General features: G+C 51.7%; 1 protein-coding gene and 1 long non-coding RNA gene across 6 annotated transcripts in view; one reads left to right on the top strand and one right to left on the bottom strand.

Moving 5' to 3' along the window:
* Positions 1 to 1,094: 1,094 nt before the first annotated feature.
* Positions 1,095 to 17,290, bottom strand: part of LOC309840907 — an 18,916-nt gene continuing 2,720 nt past the window's right edge. The window contains exons 1-4 of one of the 4 annotated variants that reach the window (XR_014298853.1): positions 15,025 to 16,173; positions 6,351 to 13,879; positions 4,110 to 4,243; positions 1,095 to 3,571 (exon numbers count right to left, since the gene is read on the bottom strand). This is a non-coding gene — a long non-coding RNA (uncharacterized lncRNA). Of the gene's footprint in view, positions 3,572 to 4,109; positions 4,244 to 6,350; positions 16,174 to 17,290 lie in introns of those variants that run through there. The other 3 variants (XR_014298854.1, XR_014298851.1, XR_014298852.1) reach the window with 3 other exon arrangements.
* BACE1 (beta-secretase 1) overlaps positions 4,679 to 17,290 on the top strand; it is a 23,943-nt gene continuing 11,331 nt past the window's right edge. The window contains exon 1 of one of the 2 annotated variants that reach the window (XM_082683474.1): positions 4,679 to 5,496. In XM_082683474.1, the coding sequence (XP_082539600.1) occupies positions 5,236 to 5,496 (261 nt within the window). In that variant the 5' untranslated portion in view covers positions 4,679 to 5,235. The remainder of the gene's footprint in view (positions 5,497 to 17,290) is intronic. The other variant, XM_082683475.1, reaches the window with a different exon arrangement.

Genomic DNA, 17,290 nt, shown 5'->3' with positions numbered 1-17,290 from the left:
TTTAATAGACATTGCCAAATTTTTCTCTAAAAACGGAATAATTTTAGTCCAACCAAGCCTTTCACCAACACCAAAAATGGCCAAAGTGAAAGGCAATAAATAAATAAGTAAATGGTGATGGTATCTAAATATTATTGTGACTGCATTCTTTCACTGTTAATGAAGCTGAACTTTTCCCCCACGTGTTTATTAGCCATTTGAACTTCTATTAATTATCAATTCACATTCTTATTCATCTTTTTACCAGGTTGGTTGGGGATTTTATCGACTTGTAGATGGTCTTTGTATAGACATTAACCCTTTGGCTGTTTATTATGTAACAAATATCTCCTAGTCTGTGACTTATCTTTAACTTTGTAAATGTCATTTTTCATTTGGTAAATGTCATAGTGATAGTAAAGCCAATAGCTAAATTTTACTGAGCATTTACAAAATGCCAGACACCATTCTAAGTGCTTTATATGGGCTACCTCATTTAAATCTTCTATTACAAGGTAGGTACTCCTGTTATCCCCATTTTAAAAATTGAGACCTACAAAGGATAAGGAACGAGGCTGGAGTCTCCTGTGTTCTAAGTGACAGACACTTGGAATACTAGAAGTGATTCTACAGAAGTTTTAAAAATTCAAGTAGTCAAACCTGTCCTTTAAAAACAACAACAACAACAAAACAAAACTCTTGAGTTTTGTTAGAGAGCTCTTCTTCAACATAAGATTATTAAATGTTTCTCTATTTTTTCTGTAGTTTTATTTTTCACGTTCCCCCTCGTGATCTTCGTGATCAACCCTTTGATCTACCTGAAGGTGATTTTTACATGAGATAGAGAGTTCGTTTTCTTTCCTTCCAAATGGATAGCCAATTGTCCCAAAAACAGTTACTGAAAGATATATCAGGGCGCATGGGTGGCTCAGTGGGTTAAGCCACTGCCTTCGGCTCAGGTCATGATCTCAGAGTCCTGGGATCGAGCCCCACATCAGGGTCTCTGCTCAGCAGGGAGCCTGCTTCCTCTCTCTCTCTCTGCCTGCCTCTCTGCCTACTTGTGATCTCCGTCTGTCAAATAAATAAATAAAATCTTTTAAAAAAAAAAAAGATGTATCGATTTCCTTTTGATATGAATGTCATCTTTTTTTGGTATGATCTAAGTACTTTTCATTTTTTATTTTGTTTTTCTGTTTTATTTTATTTTTTTATATAATACCCAGTGCCCTTTACCACATGCCCTCCTTAATGTCCATCACCCAGTTACCCCCAGCCCCCCACCCCTCTCCCATCCAGCAACCCTGTTTGTTTCCTATATTAAGAGTCTCTTAGGGGTACCTCGGTGAATTAAACACCTGCCTTTGCCTCAGGTCACGATCCCAGTCTCCTGGGATGGAGCCCAGCGTCAGACTTCCTGCTCGTGGGGAGCCTGTTTCACTTTCTCCCTCTACCTGCCACCCCCCTGCTTGTACTCTCTCTAATAAAAAAAAAAAAAAAAATCTTAAGGGGTGCCTGGGTGGCTCAGTGGGTTAAAGCCTCTGCCTTCGGCTCAGGTCATGATCCCAGGGTCCTGGGATCGAGCCTCTCATCGGGCTCTCTGCTTGGCCAGGAGCCTGCTTCCCCCTCTCTCTCTGCCTACTTGTGATCCCTGCCTCTTTGCCTACTTGTGAGCTGTCTGTCAAATAAATAAATAAAATCTTTAAAAAAAAAAATCTTAAAAAAAAAAGAAGAGTCTCTGATTTTGTCTTGTTTTATTTTTCCTCTCTTCCCCAATGATCCTCTGTTTTATTTCTTAAATACCACATAAGTGAGATCATATGATAATGGTCTTTCCCTTTGACTTATTTTGCTTAGCATAATACCCTCTAGTTCCATCCACATCGTTGCAAATAGCAAGATTTCATTTTTTTTTGTTGGCTGAGTAGTAGCAAGGTCATCTTTATCATATACAGAATTTCCACGCATACATTGATCTATTGATTTTTTTTAACTGATTTTCATTTTTAAACGTGTTTCAAATCACCTTGTTGGTTAGGATTTTCTACTCATATCTGCAAGTGAGCATTCCTTTGCTTTCTGATATATGTTTTAATTGCTCTGTGCATTTATTAGCTAATAATACAAACACCCTACACAGATTCGCAAGAGATACTGCAGGGGAAAACATGACTTAGAAGGACCGACAGTATCATAGGGTCTTGGTGGATGCACTCCTGGGGGGAGTGGACCCCTAATTCCTGGTGGAGAGGGTCTCATTCCTGGGAACCCAAGTGGTGGGCCTGTGGGTGGTCATATGCCAAGTGGAGGGGCCACATGCCTGGGGGAGTGTTCTTCGGCCCTCAGAAGTGGGTGGGGTCCCCCATCTAGATGGACATTGAGATGGGACTACAGCACTGCTGGTAGGAGCAACAACGGCACAGCTGCTCTAGAACCTCTTCCCTGAGGCCCCCCCAACCCCTCAGACAGGGCCTGCTAATCCAACAGAAGCCTGGGGAATTGCAACACTAGCCAGCATGCCTCTGCCAGCTGCCCTGCCAACCCCAGGGCCTCCTGCAGCTCCAACAAGTGGTACCCAAGCAATACCAGCATCTTTGGGGGGCAGTCCTCCCACAGTCATGGAAACCAAGTTCTCCCCCTGTAGCCCCCACCTTGACCCCAAACCCACCTTTCTTCATGGTCTGGCTGCTTCAGATTCTTGGGCTGATCTTCCTGAATTCATCACAATCACAGAGGATCAAGCTCACAGGCTTGGCAAAAGCCTTAAAGGTATCGATGAATGTGCCATTGGCTCAGTCGGTAGACTTGTGTCTCCGGATCTCAGGGTTGTAAGTTTGAGCCCCATGTTTGCTGTAGAGAGTACTTAAAACATAAAATCTTGCCAATGAAGACTTGGCCATCTTGCAGGATACCTCTTATTCTATAGTCAATGTGCTGCAGCATCTCACTGTTCTTTCCCACAGTCACGGTTGCTGCTCCACCAAATCCAAGGTCTGCAGCAAGGTTTCAGTATCCTTAGGACCTGCAGGAAGGCTCCAGATGAAGGTGTCACACAGGTTCTCTTACAAACAGTGCAAATGTGGGGCAGAAGCTTCAGAGGGTAGATGGAACCTGGTTTCTCACTGGGAAATCAGCTACCTGGATATTCGGATCCTGCTTTCACCACCTTTTGGTGCCTCAGCTAAGGATGCCTTACTCAGTTCCTCTTGGAAATCCGCCCCAGGTACCTGCTGGTGCTGACATCCCCTTGGGTACGGCTGACACTCTTGGTGGCTCAGCAGGGCTGTCCTTCTACGTTGGATGCCCACCTCTGGCACATGCTGTTCTGTGGTCCATCTGGGGTGCAGGCGGTCTCCGGTGGCTCCAACACTCTCCTCAGCTGCGGCTCAGAGCAGACGGTCAGGCACATCTGGCAACCACCACTCCACTGTTTGCTCTTTAGTATTTATAGCACAAGTACATGCTCTCATCCTACTCAGCTAGCTAGGCTGATCTACACTCCGTGGGAGGGGTGCCTCGCTGGCTCCTGCAGCCAAGTATGGTACTCTTGATCTCAGGGTCATCAGTTCAAGCCCTGTGCTGGGTGTGGAGCCTACTAATAAATAAATAAATAAAGTTAAAAATGTATGAGCTACGTGGGAGAAGAGTAATGATAATGACCTTCCCTTGGTTAAGCCTAATTCTAATGGGAGTAAGTTCAGTCTGTCGACTATTGTGTTTTCTGTGATTTCCTGTTAGGTTGTTTAAGAAGTTCCCTCTTAGTTTTTATCAGAACTGCTGAATTCTGACAACAGCTTTCAACATTGGTTAAATAATATGTTGATATAATCATACGGCTTTTCTCCTTTAAGCTGTTAGAGCTCTCAAGCTTTTTGTTTTAAGATCTTACCATTTAAAGTACAAATACTAGGGGCATCTTCGTGGCTCAGGGGGTTAAAGCCTCTTCCTACAGTTCCTGGGCTCAAGCCCTGCATGGGCTCTCTGCTCAGCGGGGAGCCTACTTCCCTTCCTCTCTCTCTGCCTGCTTGTGATCTCTGTCCATCAAATAAATAAATAAAATCTTTTTAAAAAATAAAAATAAAGTACAGATACTTCTCCGAGTGGTAAGACTGAAGCTGACAGCAGCCACTTACCCTGAGTCTGAAGGGCAGCCCAGAAATGAGGGGGCTCTTGGGGACTCACAGCATTCAAGGTGGAGGTGAGGGCAGGTAGAGTATCAAAGGCACACAGAGATTCAGGTGACAAAAGACCCACAGACTGCAGATTCCTGTGGAGACAAACTGTCCCTGCGCTTTCCCCTTTGCACCTGGCTTATGCACTTGGCTGCCTCGAACAGAATACCCTTCTACCCCTCTTACTCTTGCTCCCCCAATCTCTGCTGGTGGAAATCCCACCCATTCTTTACAGCTCAAAGTAAATGCTCCTCCTCCCACCCAGTCCATCCAGATCCCCAGATGTCTCCCCAAATCCTTACTCATCCATGCCACATTGTCTGGTATGGGGCACATGGGTTTTCTCTCTCCAAGTAGCCCCAGTGCCTGGAAGAATGCCAGGCATCCAGTGGGTGCTCAATACTTGCAGAATGAAGGAACTGACCGAATGGGAGGTCGGCGGCCACTCTCTCCTACGGTCCCCCCCGCCCGGCCAGGGTCCTGCAGGATGGACTCCGCCTCGGCAGAGGGCATCCCAGACCCCTCGCCAACCCCGGAAGCTGGGCTGCCGGCCATGGGAAGACTACACTTCCCAGCGATCCCAGGGAAGAGCGAAAACCCTTTGGCTTTGACAGCCACCGCCACAAGTCTTTCCGCCTCCCCAGCCTGCCTAGGAGCTGGGAGCTGGATTACGGTGGCCTGACCAGCACACGCAGCTGCGGCCGCCGGGAGCCTCTGCGCCTTGCCCCGCCGCCCGGCCAGCCAGAGGACCGAGAAGCCCGCGGCCGCCGACCGGCCATGCCCGCCCCTCCCAGCCGCCCGGGGGGCCCGAGCCGTCCTCTCCCAGACCTCTGCTGAGGCTGGGCGCCACTGGCCAGATGTAGCCGGCTTCGGATCCGTCTCCTCCCCTCTCTCTCTGCGGATCTCTCCTGTCTGATCCCCACAGCCTGCACCCGGGGGCCGGCGAGGGGCCTGCAGGCTCCGGAGCCCTGATGCCTCACAGCCCACTGTCCTGAGCGGCCACCACCGGCTCCCGGAGTTGAGGGCAGCAACAGGGCCGGACGTGGTCCCGGAGTGCGCCCAGAGAGCCCCAGAGGCCAGGCCCACCATGGCCCAAGCGCTGCCCTGGCTCCTGCTGTGGATGGGCTGGGGAGTGCTGCCCGCCCGCTGCTCCCAGCCCGGCATCCGGCTGCCCCTGCGAAGCGGGCTGGGGGCGCCCCCTCTGGGGCTGCGGCTGCCCCGGGAGACCGCGGAGGAGCCGGAGGAGCCCAGCCGGAGGGGCAGCTTTGTGGAGATGGTGGACAACCTGAGGGGCAAGTCCGGTCAGGGCTACTACGTGGAGATGACCGTGGGCAGCCCCCCGCAGACGGTAAGGTCTCCAGGCCAGCCCTACCGTCCTTTCTGCATGGGGGTGGGAGGGGTGCAGCATGCTGGCCCCCGCTAAAATGGGCAGGACGGTGTAGACTGGAGGGACCATCTCCCAGATGTTTCCTCTGGGATCTGCTTGGTAGCAGTCACCCCCAAAGTTCCCCTTTCCCACCTCTTGTCCCCTCACAGACTTCCCTGCCTCCCTCATCTGACTGCCCTCCCCTCTCCCCAGCCTCACACACCTACCCCTCAGTAAGGATTTGGGGCCAGAGAAACACTCCATGGGAGAGCCTGGCCTGGGGAAGGGTCCAAGCAATAGGGGCTCTGTGAACAGGTGTCAGCCCTGCCAAGCCTGAGTCTCCCAACCCTGGCACTGGGGATCTTGGTCCACCCAACCCTCAGCCCTCCTCCGGTGTTCCGGTAACCTGGGCTTCTGACCATCATTCCCAGCACCCTGAGGACCCAGGAATCCTGGCACGAGTTGGAGCAGCCCCTTGCTCCCACTGTCTGGGCTGGCGCGGGGACAGCAAAGTGAGGTTTCCCAGCTCCTCTGACCTCCACTCCAGCCCAGAAGCCCTGGGCAGACTCCTGCTTCCCCAGCCCCTCCCAACTCCTCCCCCTCCCCCAGTGCCTTCGGCACTCCAGCCCCTCCCCCTCCCCCGTGCTGCGGAGTACAGGCCGGAGGGGACTGAATTGAGCCTGGGGAAAGGACTAACCACAGTCCAGGAGCCAGAGCCCCCTTCTAAGAATGCGACTCCCTCTATGAGGCGATAGGCGCCGGGGGGAAGGGAGCGTGGCAGCGTGGATGGAGAAAACACCGCCAGCTGTCCCCATCCTTCCAGCCCTCCGCGGTACCTGCAAGGTGGCAGGTGGAGGTTGCACCCTCTGTGCCTGCGTGGGTGGGGTGCTGGGGCTGCCCCCGGGGCACATCTGCCTTCTCCGTGGGTGGTGGGCCTGGGCGCGGGTGGCGGGACGGTTCTGTATGTGCTGGTGTGTGTCACCTTGAATCTGAGTCTGCACTTTGCTGAGCCAACCCCCTCCCCCCAGATCTGTGGGATCTGTGTCCTGGAGGCCTGCCCTTGGGAGGGTCCGTGAAGGTGGGAGTGTGTTTACGTGCAGAGAGGGAAGAGCCACACTTCTGTGAACTTCTCAGACAGCTCTTACCCTGGATCTGGGAGAAACACAAACCTCCATCCCCCAATTACCTGACAGAAGCAAATCTTCCCAGTCCCCAAGGCTCAGGCCTGCCTCCCACCTCCCCGCTGATGCAAGGCTCTGGTCTCCCCTACTTTTCCTTCTCTTTCCTGTGTACCATAACTTCCCCAGAAAGTCTCAAGTCAGGGTGACCATAGGCCCCTAGCAGCCGGGACCAACAGGAGACTAGGTATGATCAGATAACAGGGGGACTTGGAGACCTGCAACCTCTGCCCGCCAGTGTCTGCGACCGATAAGTGATGCAAGGACTTATACCCTGGGACATGGACACACAAAGGGGACACACAAAGGGGCTGTGGAGCCACCTGACAGACCAGGAATTCCAGCACCAACCCACAGCTTTTCCTTTTCTCAGTCTTGTGGCCTAGGGCAAATTCTGCAACCTCTCTGAGCTTAGGGCCCAGTCTCCAAAGTGGGTGAAATGAGATCTCCTTTGCAAGGCTCTCGTGAGGGATTAAGTGGGACTGTGTAGGGGAAATCACCTTGAACAATGCACCCAGACACACGGCTGACCTCTAGTACATATGAAGTCACTTTCCGCTAACTTCTCCAGCCATGTGTCTCTTCTGGGCTATGCAATGAAGCCTAAGAACTTGGATGCTCTGGGCCACCATGTGTCACACATATGGAACTCAGGGGACAGGTACTAGACTTCACTGGACCCCTGAGAGCATATGTATATTCCCCGGCATGGGCCAGAAATTGGCCAGGAGTAATTGTCCAACAAATGTCAGTTCCTTCCCCCTTCCTTCCTAGAAAGGGAAAGTGGCCCTATGGTTCAAAACTGGCCCAAGGAACCATTGCTAGGGAGCCCACAGTTGGAATGACTCTGGCTCACCCTTTGGCTGGGAACCCAAGCCAGCGCCAGCCTGTCTGTACCCTGTGGTGACTTTGACTCTCTCCCCAGCACTCTCGAGAAGGAGGCCATTTCTGCTCAGCTGGTGGGGCTCTTGTGAGCACCAGATGAGAACCTGGTGGGCAGAGCACTTTCTATACGCCAGGTGTTTAGGTTCAGGGGTTAAGAACTGACCCACCAAGAAACAGGAGATAAGTTTTCTGTCCATAAGGAGTGTAGAGCATGGAAGCCAGGACAAGGTAATCCAGAGCAGCACCCAAAGGCGGGCTCCCAGACCCTCACCATCAAATCTATTACAAACCTCTCTGGCCCCATCCCAGACCTACTGAGTTAGAATTGCGGGGGGTGGTTATCGCTCAAGTTTGAGAAGCACTGATCTGGCGTCGTACAAAGAGTGAGTGCTATAGGTGTTCAGAAGGTAAAATCAGGGAAGACCCCCCCCCCCCCGTGGGAGGTGTGCTGTGAGCAGGGTCCTGAAGGATGGCGAGGAGAGGGGAGGCTGTTCCCAGCGGGGAAGTGGCATCCATCCATCCCATCAAACTGTCATTGCATTTAACTCGAATGTCCACTGCTTCCCCACCGTTAGCCTGGGTCCCTGGGACCGGAAGCCACAGCGAATGAGAGAATGAGTCTTGTGCATTTGCTCAGGGGACAGCAAGAAACCCAATCCTGTTAATGCTGCAGGTCTGGGTAAAGAGGATAGAACCAAATCGCCAGAAGCCTTTAATATGAAGCTCTACGGTTTGGGTTGGGGTTAGCAGATATCAGGGGAAGCTTGAGTTTCTTTGTACTGGGGCTGACATAGAGAAAGCAATCTTTGAGGAAGAGACATCTGACTTTGAGGAGGAATGGGACTGAGAGGTACGGGGGTGACGCGCTCTGTCACAGCAGTCCAGGTGTGAAGCACCACGAGGACGGCACGTGGCCGTAATAAGACGGAAAGGGAAGGGAAGACCAGAGTGAGGGAACGTCCCAGGGCAGCCAGACACAGGATTTGGGGACACTGGTGTGACAGGTGAGGAGGAAGGTATGAGATGATTTTCACGATCCTGATCTGCGCTGAACTGGAAGATAGCAAGACCATCCGAGGGACCCGGAGAGCTGCCAGGAGGGGTTGCCGGATACAAATACATACCTTGTATTTGTGGTGGCAGTTTATGTAAAGTTTTCTAATATGTTCTACGTCATTTTCTTCTTGACAGTAATTCCTGCAATATATACAAATGGTCTCATCCCTTCTTACAAAAGAAATGGGGAGTGAAAGTTTAAACAGTTGGCCAGGAGACCGGCCTGTACGCTGAGACCCTTTGTCGTCTGGATCTCAGACACTCTCCTAGCCACCTGCCCAGGTGTCTGGGGGACAGGAGAGGGAGAAGAGCATTCCTTTTCATTTTCCCATGACACCTGCTCCCGTGTCCCTTACGAGACTTAAGCAGTATTATAGAATACTATAACTGGTTTTTTATTTGTTTCCCTCCCAGAACATCAAGCTCTCGAGAACAAGTTCTTTTAAAAAGATTTTTTTTTTTTTTGCAGTGTCTTATTTGTCTTTCATATCCATGATAGCGGCAGATTCAGAACACGCGCCTAAAAAGCACTGAGCGAGTGAATAAATAAAATGTAAGACATCTAAATAGAACTCATGGTGGGCAATTCTAAGTGCAGGACTGGCGCTCTGAGAGAAAGAAGCACTTTCATCCTTTTCACTTAAATGAAAGGATATCATCTCATTCTAATGGGATGAACCTCGGTCTCCAAACCCAGGATAATGATGGTTGTTAGGACTGAAATCTGGTGGCAGTCAATGCAGTGTAGCAGATGCTTGTCGAGCACCTACTGTGTGCAGAAGAGAAAAATAATGTCATTGCCCTCGCCCTTGGAGAGCCCGGGGTTTGGTGTGAGACACAGACATATGAACAGCTAAATATCATATAAGACCAAAAGCATTTGGTACAAAAAGAAGAACAGTGAGTCTTAGAAGTGCAAAGAAAGAAGCAGTTACTACTGACAGGGTGTTAGGAGAGGCTTGCTTGAAAAGGCAGCATCTGAGTATGGCCTAGAAAGATGAGAAAGCTTAGCTCTGTGGAGAGTAGGGGGTAGAAAGGCTTCGTGAAGAGAGGATGCACGAGCCTGGCTGAGAAGCTGGGAGTTGCGGCAGTGGTGCCGGGAGGTGGAGTGGAGGTTGGGCTGTATTCTGCAGGCAGGCGAGAGTTCTTTGAGTATATGAGAAGGGCAATGGTCCAGTATCATTCTGGTTCGAGGAAAACAACTCTGGGTGGAACGTAGCTGGATAGTCTAGAGCCCCAGACTAAGACCTGACTCAGGGCCCGAGGGCCTGAAAGATGCTGATGGCAGGGAGGACAGAAAGGATGGGGGTCCTCAGAGATCCAGCCTTCACGTGGCCGTTCATCCAGGAGTTCTGTGCTCCTGGGGAGGGAGAGGGAAGAGAAGAGGTTGTTGGAGCACAACAAAAGGAGCGAACTTTTAAAGTATAATATAGGTTATCAAAATCCCATGCCTATGATTCTGCTTTAATTGCAAGGGTTAAGTACTAGTGTGTCCTTTGGCGGGGGTTGGGGAGATAAGGGAACTGAGGCTCAGAGAGACTAAGGGGTTTGCCCACGGACACTCAACTAGGGAAAACAGAGCCGGGGTTCAAATCTGGGTCTTTGGATTCCAAGTCTAAATACTGGGTTCTTTCTTGTGTTCTCCAGTCTGGGACATGTTGGTTGCCTTTGAGATGCCAGTGGGCCTTTCTTGTCGATGGATCCAGCAGCTAGCTAAGCATGGGGATCTGGAAACCACAAGAGAAGTTAGGACTGGACAGGCAGACTCTGGAGTCACCTGCAGAGATGGTTTGGAAGCCAAGTTCACAAACAGGCTTATTGTTTGAGAGAGTGGAGGAAAGTGGGGAGGCAATGATTAGGGAAGGAATTTTGAATGTAGACTGGGACTCAACGGTGCCAGAGAAAATGATCAGAGAAGTAGAAAAATGAGGGTTCAGGGTATTGGAAACTGAGAAGAGCCAATGGTTTTCCACCCCCTCTCCCTCAAATGGTTTTCAAATGTGATTTGTGGGATTCTATAGAAGAACCTCAAGGATGAAGGAGATTAGGAAGTAGGTATGAGGCAAGACTTTGGACCTTTCACACCTCCCATCACCAAGCCCTCCCCCTTCTCCCTGCTTGCAAGTCAACTTTTATTGTTTTCATATAGTGGAATTCCAGATCCTTCCTTCCTTCCATTCTTCCTTCCTTCCTATACCAAAAAGGTTGAAAACCATTGACCTCAAAGAGCCACTATCCAAATTAGACAAAGCAAGATTAGACAAGATCCCACTTCTAAGTTGCCCACCTCGTCCCTGAGACCGCAGCTCCCCTCAGGTAGCACAGAGGGCTTTGCTAGGACCCTCCCACTGTCATTTCACCCACTTCTCCTCTGCCTCCCCAAGTCAGGAGAGGAAGAGTTCAGCTGCGAGTGGGGGGTATGGGAAAGACTGGGACCTCCCACTAAGGTAGAAGGTCAGGAACCCTTCTTGGGTATCTCCAATAAAGATCTAAGCAGAAAATTCTGGTTGAAAATCTGGGGAGAGAAACCTCTCTTAAGGAAACTGCCATGTCTGACCACTAACTTCTCTTCTGAGAGTATCTGTCTTTGGGGCCTGGGCAGTGGAGAGGTCTGGGCAGGAGCCAGACCCTTTTCCCAGTCCGTGAGCTGCCCCAGGCAGGATGGGCCCAGAGGGCTGGGAAGCATTTGCTGACACCACGCACGCAGCTGCTGTAGCCAGTGGTTCCTGAGAGGGAGGCAGTACTCCCTCTGAGGAGAATGGGGAATCAGTAGTCTTAGGGGCTGACTGGGGGAACCAGGACTCCCTGGGCTTTTTTTCTCAAGATTGTGACAAAGCCACAGAGCAAGCTGGCTGAGCTCTGTGCCTCTGCCGTGCCAGCCTGTCCACTGTCAGCAGGTCTCCTGGACTGCTAGCAACCTGTGGCTACTCTCTCTACTGCCCACCATGCCCCCCCACCCAGACCTTGTGTCTGGGCTATACTGGCCTCTTAGAGCTGGTGAACGCCACCAACTCTTTTCCAGTGCCTGTAGACTTTCCTTGCCAGATGGCGCGAGGCATGAGCGATGGCATCTCCCAATGGCTCAAACATGACCCAGGTGCCCTGGAAGAGACTGGGCTTCTGCCAGAGATCAGCTATCTTTTCAACTGAGGACAGACCAAGAGAAGATTCAAGCCACTGCAACCTGTGCACAAGGACACGGTTAGACAGTAGGAGACACTTGCTGTCTTACGGTGAAAAAGCAGGGAGCCAGTAGCTGCTGTGAGACCTCACGGACTGGGGGTGCCCAGGTGGGTTCTGTGGAGCCTGTGGGCACTGGGGAGCTGCATGAAGAGCCACCGCAGGGAGGGGACAGAGACCGAGGAGGTAAAACCTCTCTCTACAAAAGAACAACTCTTGTTCTTTTCTCTTTGGTACGTGGGATCCTGCATAAGGTTGGAAAAGGGTTCTCCTGCTAAAAAAAAAAAAAAAAAGAAAGAAAGAAAGAAAGAAAGAGGTTTGAAAAACCATCATCGTAGATCTGTTCTTTAAGAACAGACATGGACATTTTTGGTCTATTCGCCTCCATCATATCATCTGAATAGGAAGCCTTAATAAATATCATTTGAGCTGGGTTTGACACCGGAGGACAGGCAGCATCCTGTCTAAAAGGACAAGCGTGCATCCAATAAGGTTTGGGGTGACCCTGCCACCTTAGAATTCCCTAAAAACAAAACAAGCCAAAGTAGGGTAAGTGGCACCAGGGAGCCTGCTTACCCCCAGGTATCCGTCATCAGCTTCAGCCTGGAGAGAGAAGTGGAAGGCAGAGGATCCGTCTAGGGAAAGGATTTCCAGTGGGTCAGCCGAATCGGTCCAGGTGGAGGGAACCTGGACAGGATCCAATCGCTGGAGTCGTTGGAGGCAGGAGCTGTGAGCTCTGTTGACCCCGAGCCTCTCCCAGATGCTGACGTTAGGCTCCTCTTGTCCTTCCTTGCCCCCTTCTCTCAGCCTTGGGCAAACTCAGGTCTGGGGATATCCACTTAGGCAAGCCGATGAAGCTAACTCGAGGCTCTGAGACCAAGGAAGCCCTTGGTCTAAGAACCCACGTGGAAAATCCAGCCAGTGTCGTGGCTAAGGTGGGCATCAGTTATTGTCACCATAGACAGTCCCAGATTAAACTAGTCTCAGTCAGCGTGGGACTGAGAAGGAATCGCTGAAGTCTGTAGGGTCACAGGGAACTGCAGGAAATTGGGCAATTACTGTCAGTGCAGGAAAAAAATCATTATGGAGCACCTGCTAAGGGTTAGTGATGGGTAAGATAATAAAATAAGCCCCTACCCTTGTGGGGCTCATAGTATGGGGGACAGACATTACATAAATGATTAAAGGTTTTATTTATTTATTTGACACACAAAATGAGATCACAAGTAGGCAGAGAGGCAGGCAGAGAGAGAGGAGGGAAGCAGGCTCCCCGCTGAGCAGAGAGCCCGATGCAGGACTCGATCCCAGGACCCTGAGATCATGACCCGAGCCGGAGGCCAGAGGCCCAACCCACTGAGTCACCCAGGCACCCTACAGAAATGGTTAAAGGCTTGATGAGCAATATACAAAAAGTACAGTGGACCTACAGGACCTGCACCTTATCTTGGCTGGGGGTGTCAGGGCAAGACCTTTGGGAGAAAGGATATTTACACTGTGACTTGAAAGATGACTAGAATTAGCCAAAACAGAGAGAATATTCCAGGCATAGGAAAGAGCATACACAAAGATGCAGAGCTGAGATCATCATGCTTTTGAGAAGCATGGTGAGGGAGGGGGAAAAGTGGTGAGAAATGTTCATTGGAGTTGACCTTGGTAGGTGAGATGCCCCCAAGGACAAGGATTTCAAGATTGAATTTGGATTGTGAATCCGATGCTATGTAACAAACTACTCTAAAACTTGGTAGCTGGGAACAAGAGTCACAGTGGTTTCCAGGATTGTGGGGGTTCGCTGTGGCTCTTCTCCAGGTCTTATCTGTGCTCACTCACGTGGCTGCATTCAGCCGGTGGGTGAGTGGGGTGTCTGCTGGACCTCTTTCTCCATGAAGGCTTTCATCCTCAAGGAGGCAAGATGGAGCTTCTCCCCATGAGTCTCAGGGTAGCATTCCAAGAGGAACCCAGGGCGCAGGCCTTCCCCAAGCCTCTGCTTTCCTGCTTTGCTGATTTCCATTGGCCAGAACTGTCACATGCTCAAACCCAGTGTCAACGTCAGGAGATCACACAAGAGCCTGGATACAGGGGTATGTGATTCGTTAGTGTAGCAATCTACCATATACTTCCTCTCCAAGTGAAAGACGGGAAGGTCAAGGACATCAAAGACCAGATGTGGAGTTGCCTAGAACCCGTGGATTCCTATCCAGCTGTGTGGATCATTGTGTAGAACGGATCAAGTTGCTCACTCATTCCAGATGTCAGTTCCTTCTCTATAAAATGGAAGAAAGCCTTCTACATCTCAGCCTCGGGTAAAAGGCTTGCTAAACAAGTGTGTAAGAGCTCTTCCCCCATCAACACAGAGACCCACATAGAAGGAAAGAGACTTCCTCTTTGATAGGAAGAATTAGAGTTAAAAAGCTCCCTCCTAGAGCCCCGGGATAGGCTACGAAGAAGGGTTGGGATCTTAGTAACTAGAGATCTTTCAGAGTTGATCTTTCAGAATCTCCCTAGGCTAACCAAAAGATGACTCCCAAAGGCTCTTTTCATCCAGAATAACCTGAGCTGTCCCTGTCTGCTAGTGAGAGCTGGGACCAAGACAGGTGAGATTTGGGGAACAAAGAGTTTACCCAGAACTCACTGGCAGCACACCCATCTCATCACCCAAGATCTGTTGCTGAAAACTCCTCCTCCAGGGGAGCCTGGCCTGCCAAGTGAAATGGGCAGGTGTACCTTTCCCTAAGGGGCTTGTTAGCACTTCCCAAGAAGTCACCATCCCTCAGAGGCACCCAGTGACACATTTGTTTGTTAAGTGATTGGCTGTGACCTAGCCCTGACCCTAGGTTGTGATCCCCTGGGGATCTAAATACAATAGCTGCAGAGACTCCCAAGTCAGCCTGGCCCTAAGGGATGGAGAAGAAGATGGCTCCAGGACCCTAAGTCTTGCGTCCCCTTCCCATGTCAAACCACAGCCCTGGCAAAGGGAAGACAGATCTGAGCTAAAGCGACACCTCAGAAGGCCCACAGCTGGGGAGTCCCTGTGGCATCTCTGCCACCCAACAAGCAAGACAGACTAGCTCTTTGTCCCTTCTGCCAGGCACCGTGATACCCACTGGGGATACAATGGGGAATTTTTAAAAAATTAGATACAAGGGAGATGAGAGTTAACGTGAAGCTATAGAGTGACACGTTGTATAGCAGCATTTTCATAAGAGCGTCTGACCTGGTCTTTCCCTCTTACGAAGTCATCCCTTCTGAGCCCAGACCACGGGATGGTGGGAGATGAGTAAGACACACTCGCCGACGGAGAGGAAGTGGTCTGGGCAGAGCGAATGGCCTTCAGGGGGAGGACCGTGGCTGCTCTGAGGACCTGTGAAGAGGGAGGTGTAGCCGGTGGGCAGGGGTCTGGGGCGTAGAGAACAAACAGGGCTGAGTGTCCAGCCATGACAATGAAGGGCCACGTAGGACATGCCAAAGCTTTAAATTTTTGTTTTAGTCGCAAAGGAAAATGATTGACATGGAAGGCAACATGGTCAGATTTGTACCTAGAAAAGACCACCCCAGCCGCAGCACAGAGGCAGGTTGGAGAGGTCAAGGGTGGATGGACGCTGCCAAGGCCAGTTGAGAAGCTATTGTGATAGTCCAGAACGTGGCCCAGGGCGGCAAGGGAAGTGGCCAGAGAGGAGTACATTCACGAGACTTTTGAGAAGGTTAGTTGGACAGGACTTGATGCAGCGGGGAGAGATGTGAAGAAGAGGAAGGTGTTAAGATGTCCCCTCAGTTGCTGACTTACAGAACAGATGGACGGTGACGCCATCCACTGATACAGTGAACGCTGGGAAAAGGCAGATGGGCGGGACTGTGGAAGGTCGGCTTTGGACATCCTGGTTTGGAGGGAGTACGCTCTGTGCTTCTGGTGCTACACGGGGAGGAAAGGGCTTAGGGCTCTGAGCTTAGGAGTGGCGGGCTCCTAGGGGATCCTCGGAGCTGTGGCCACAGGGGAGGTGGCTGAGGGAGAGCAGAGCCTGCAGGGAAGAGGGCTGAAGCCTGAGCCTCGAGAAGGGAGCCTGCAAAGCAGACAGAGGAGATCTGGTCAGAGCCGTGGGAGGACACCCTACAGGCCAGGGGGACAGGAAAGAGTTTCTGGGAGGGAGACGTCCTCACAGGCAGAGGAGGACTGATTTGAAAATGCCTTTTGTATTTGGTGACATGACGTCTCTGGTAGCTGTAGTAAGGGCTGTTTCATAGTGGAGGGAGGGGCAGCGGAGAACGGGCTTTGGGACGGGTTGAGGAATGAGTGGGAGGTGAAGAAATGAAGACAGCTTGGCTGAGAACTTCGGTTGTGAAGGAGGGGCGGGGAGCTGGAGGTGGAGGTGAGATTGAGGAAGGTTTTTAATGGACAGACTTGAGCATTTGTAAATGCCAGCAGGAGGAACCCAGATCGGGGTGGGGGGCAGAACGGCAGCGAATCCACTGGAGGGAAAGGGTGTAGTTCCCAGGGTCGGGCACCCACCCAGAGCAGGGGAGGGCCAGCCGAAGGAAAGGACGGGTGGACAAGGCCATCGGCAGGTTGCCAGGACTGGCTGTGGGGATGAGGGAGGCCCCCTCACCCTCCTCTTCCAGGCTGCCCTTACCTGCCCCGCGTCAGGATGAGTAGTGGCTCAGCTGCCGAAGGCTCCTGCCCTGGGACAGGCCTCCTTGGGAGCCGGAGGGGGGAAAAACCTGCCCGGAGCTGGAGTAAGAAGTGTTAGAAGGAGAGACCAGGAATCCTTCTCCCAGAAGCCAGGAGCACTTTGCAAAGAGCAAACAGACAGCTGGCCATTTGCTCAGGAAGGAATCTCAGCTGTTTTGGTTTCTCATTTTTTTGTGGCGGGTGGAGAGGGGGTGGCGGGCAGACAGGGCCTGAACTCCCAGTGTCAGGGGGGGGGGTGGGCTTGACCTGCTTTGAGGAGGAGGAAGGGGGAGGACTTCCTCAGCTGAGAAAGGCTGGGCCTCCTGGCTCAGAGTGGTTTGCAGGAGGGGAGAGCGGTGGGGAGGCCTGGACCAGCTGGGGCCTCAGAAAAAACCCTGTGCCAGAGTGAAAGGTGGTTGTGTTTTCCTGGAGCTGTCAGGCACACGTTACAGGGAGCCCTCTCTTGCACAGTCCTGGGGACCCTCTTTCTTTGGGGTCCAGTGAGAGGAGGAATCCCTGGAAGAATGAGGCCAACCCTAGGGCTGGGAGCAGAGTCCTGGCAGGTGGGGGAGGGGGTGCTGAGAGGGGGGTGGGGGGGTGCGTTTTAATCATTAACCTGGTGGACTGAAATCTGAGCTTCTGTGCCTCCAGCTCTATTGATTCTGAAAGCACAGCATCTGGAGCTGGTGGCCACTGGGAGACCCTGGAGAGGGCCTGGGGTAGAGACAGCGAAGAAGGGCCGGCAGGCAAATGGGAACCAGGCCAGGAGTAGGGGGCTGGGGAGGAGGGCGGGGCGGGGTCAGAGGTCTGGGCCACT

The sequence above is a fragment of the Mustela nivalis genome, assembly GCF_964662115.1.
Source record: "Mustela nivalis genome assembly, chromosome: 9".
Taxonomy (NCBI): Eukaryota; Metazoa; Chordata; class Mammalia; order Carnivora; family Mustelidae; genus Mustela; species Mustela nivalis.
Note: the sequence above shows the minus strand (reverse complement) of the source record. Positions and strands in the feature narration are given on the sequence as shown.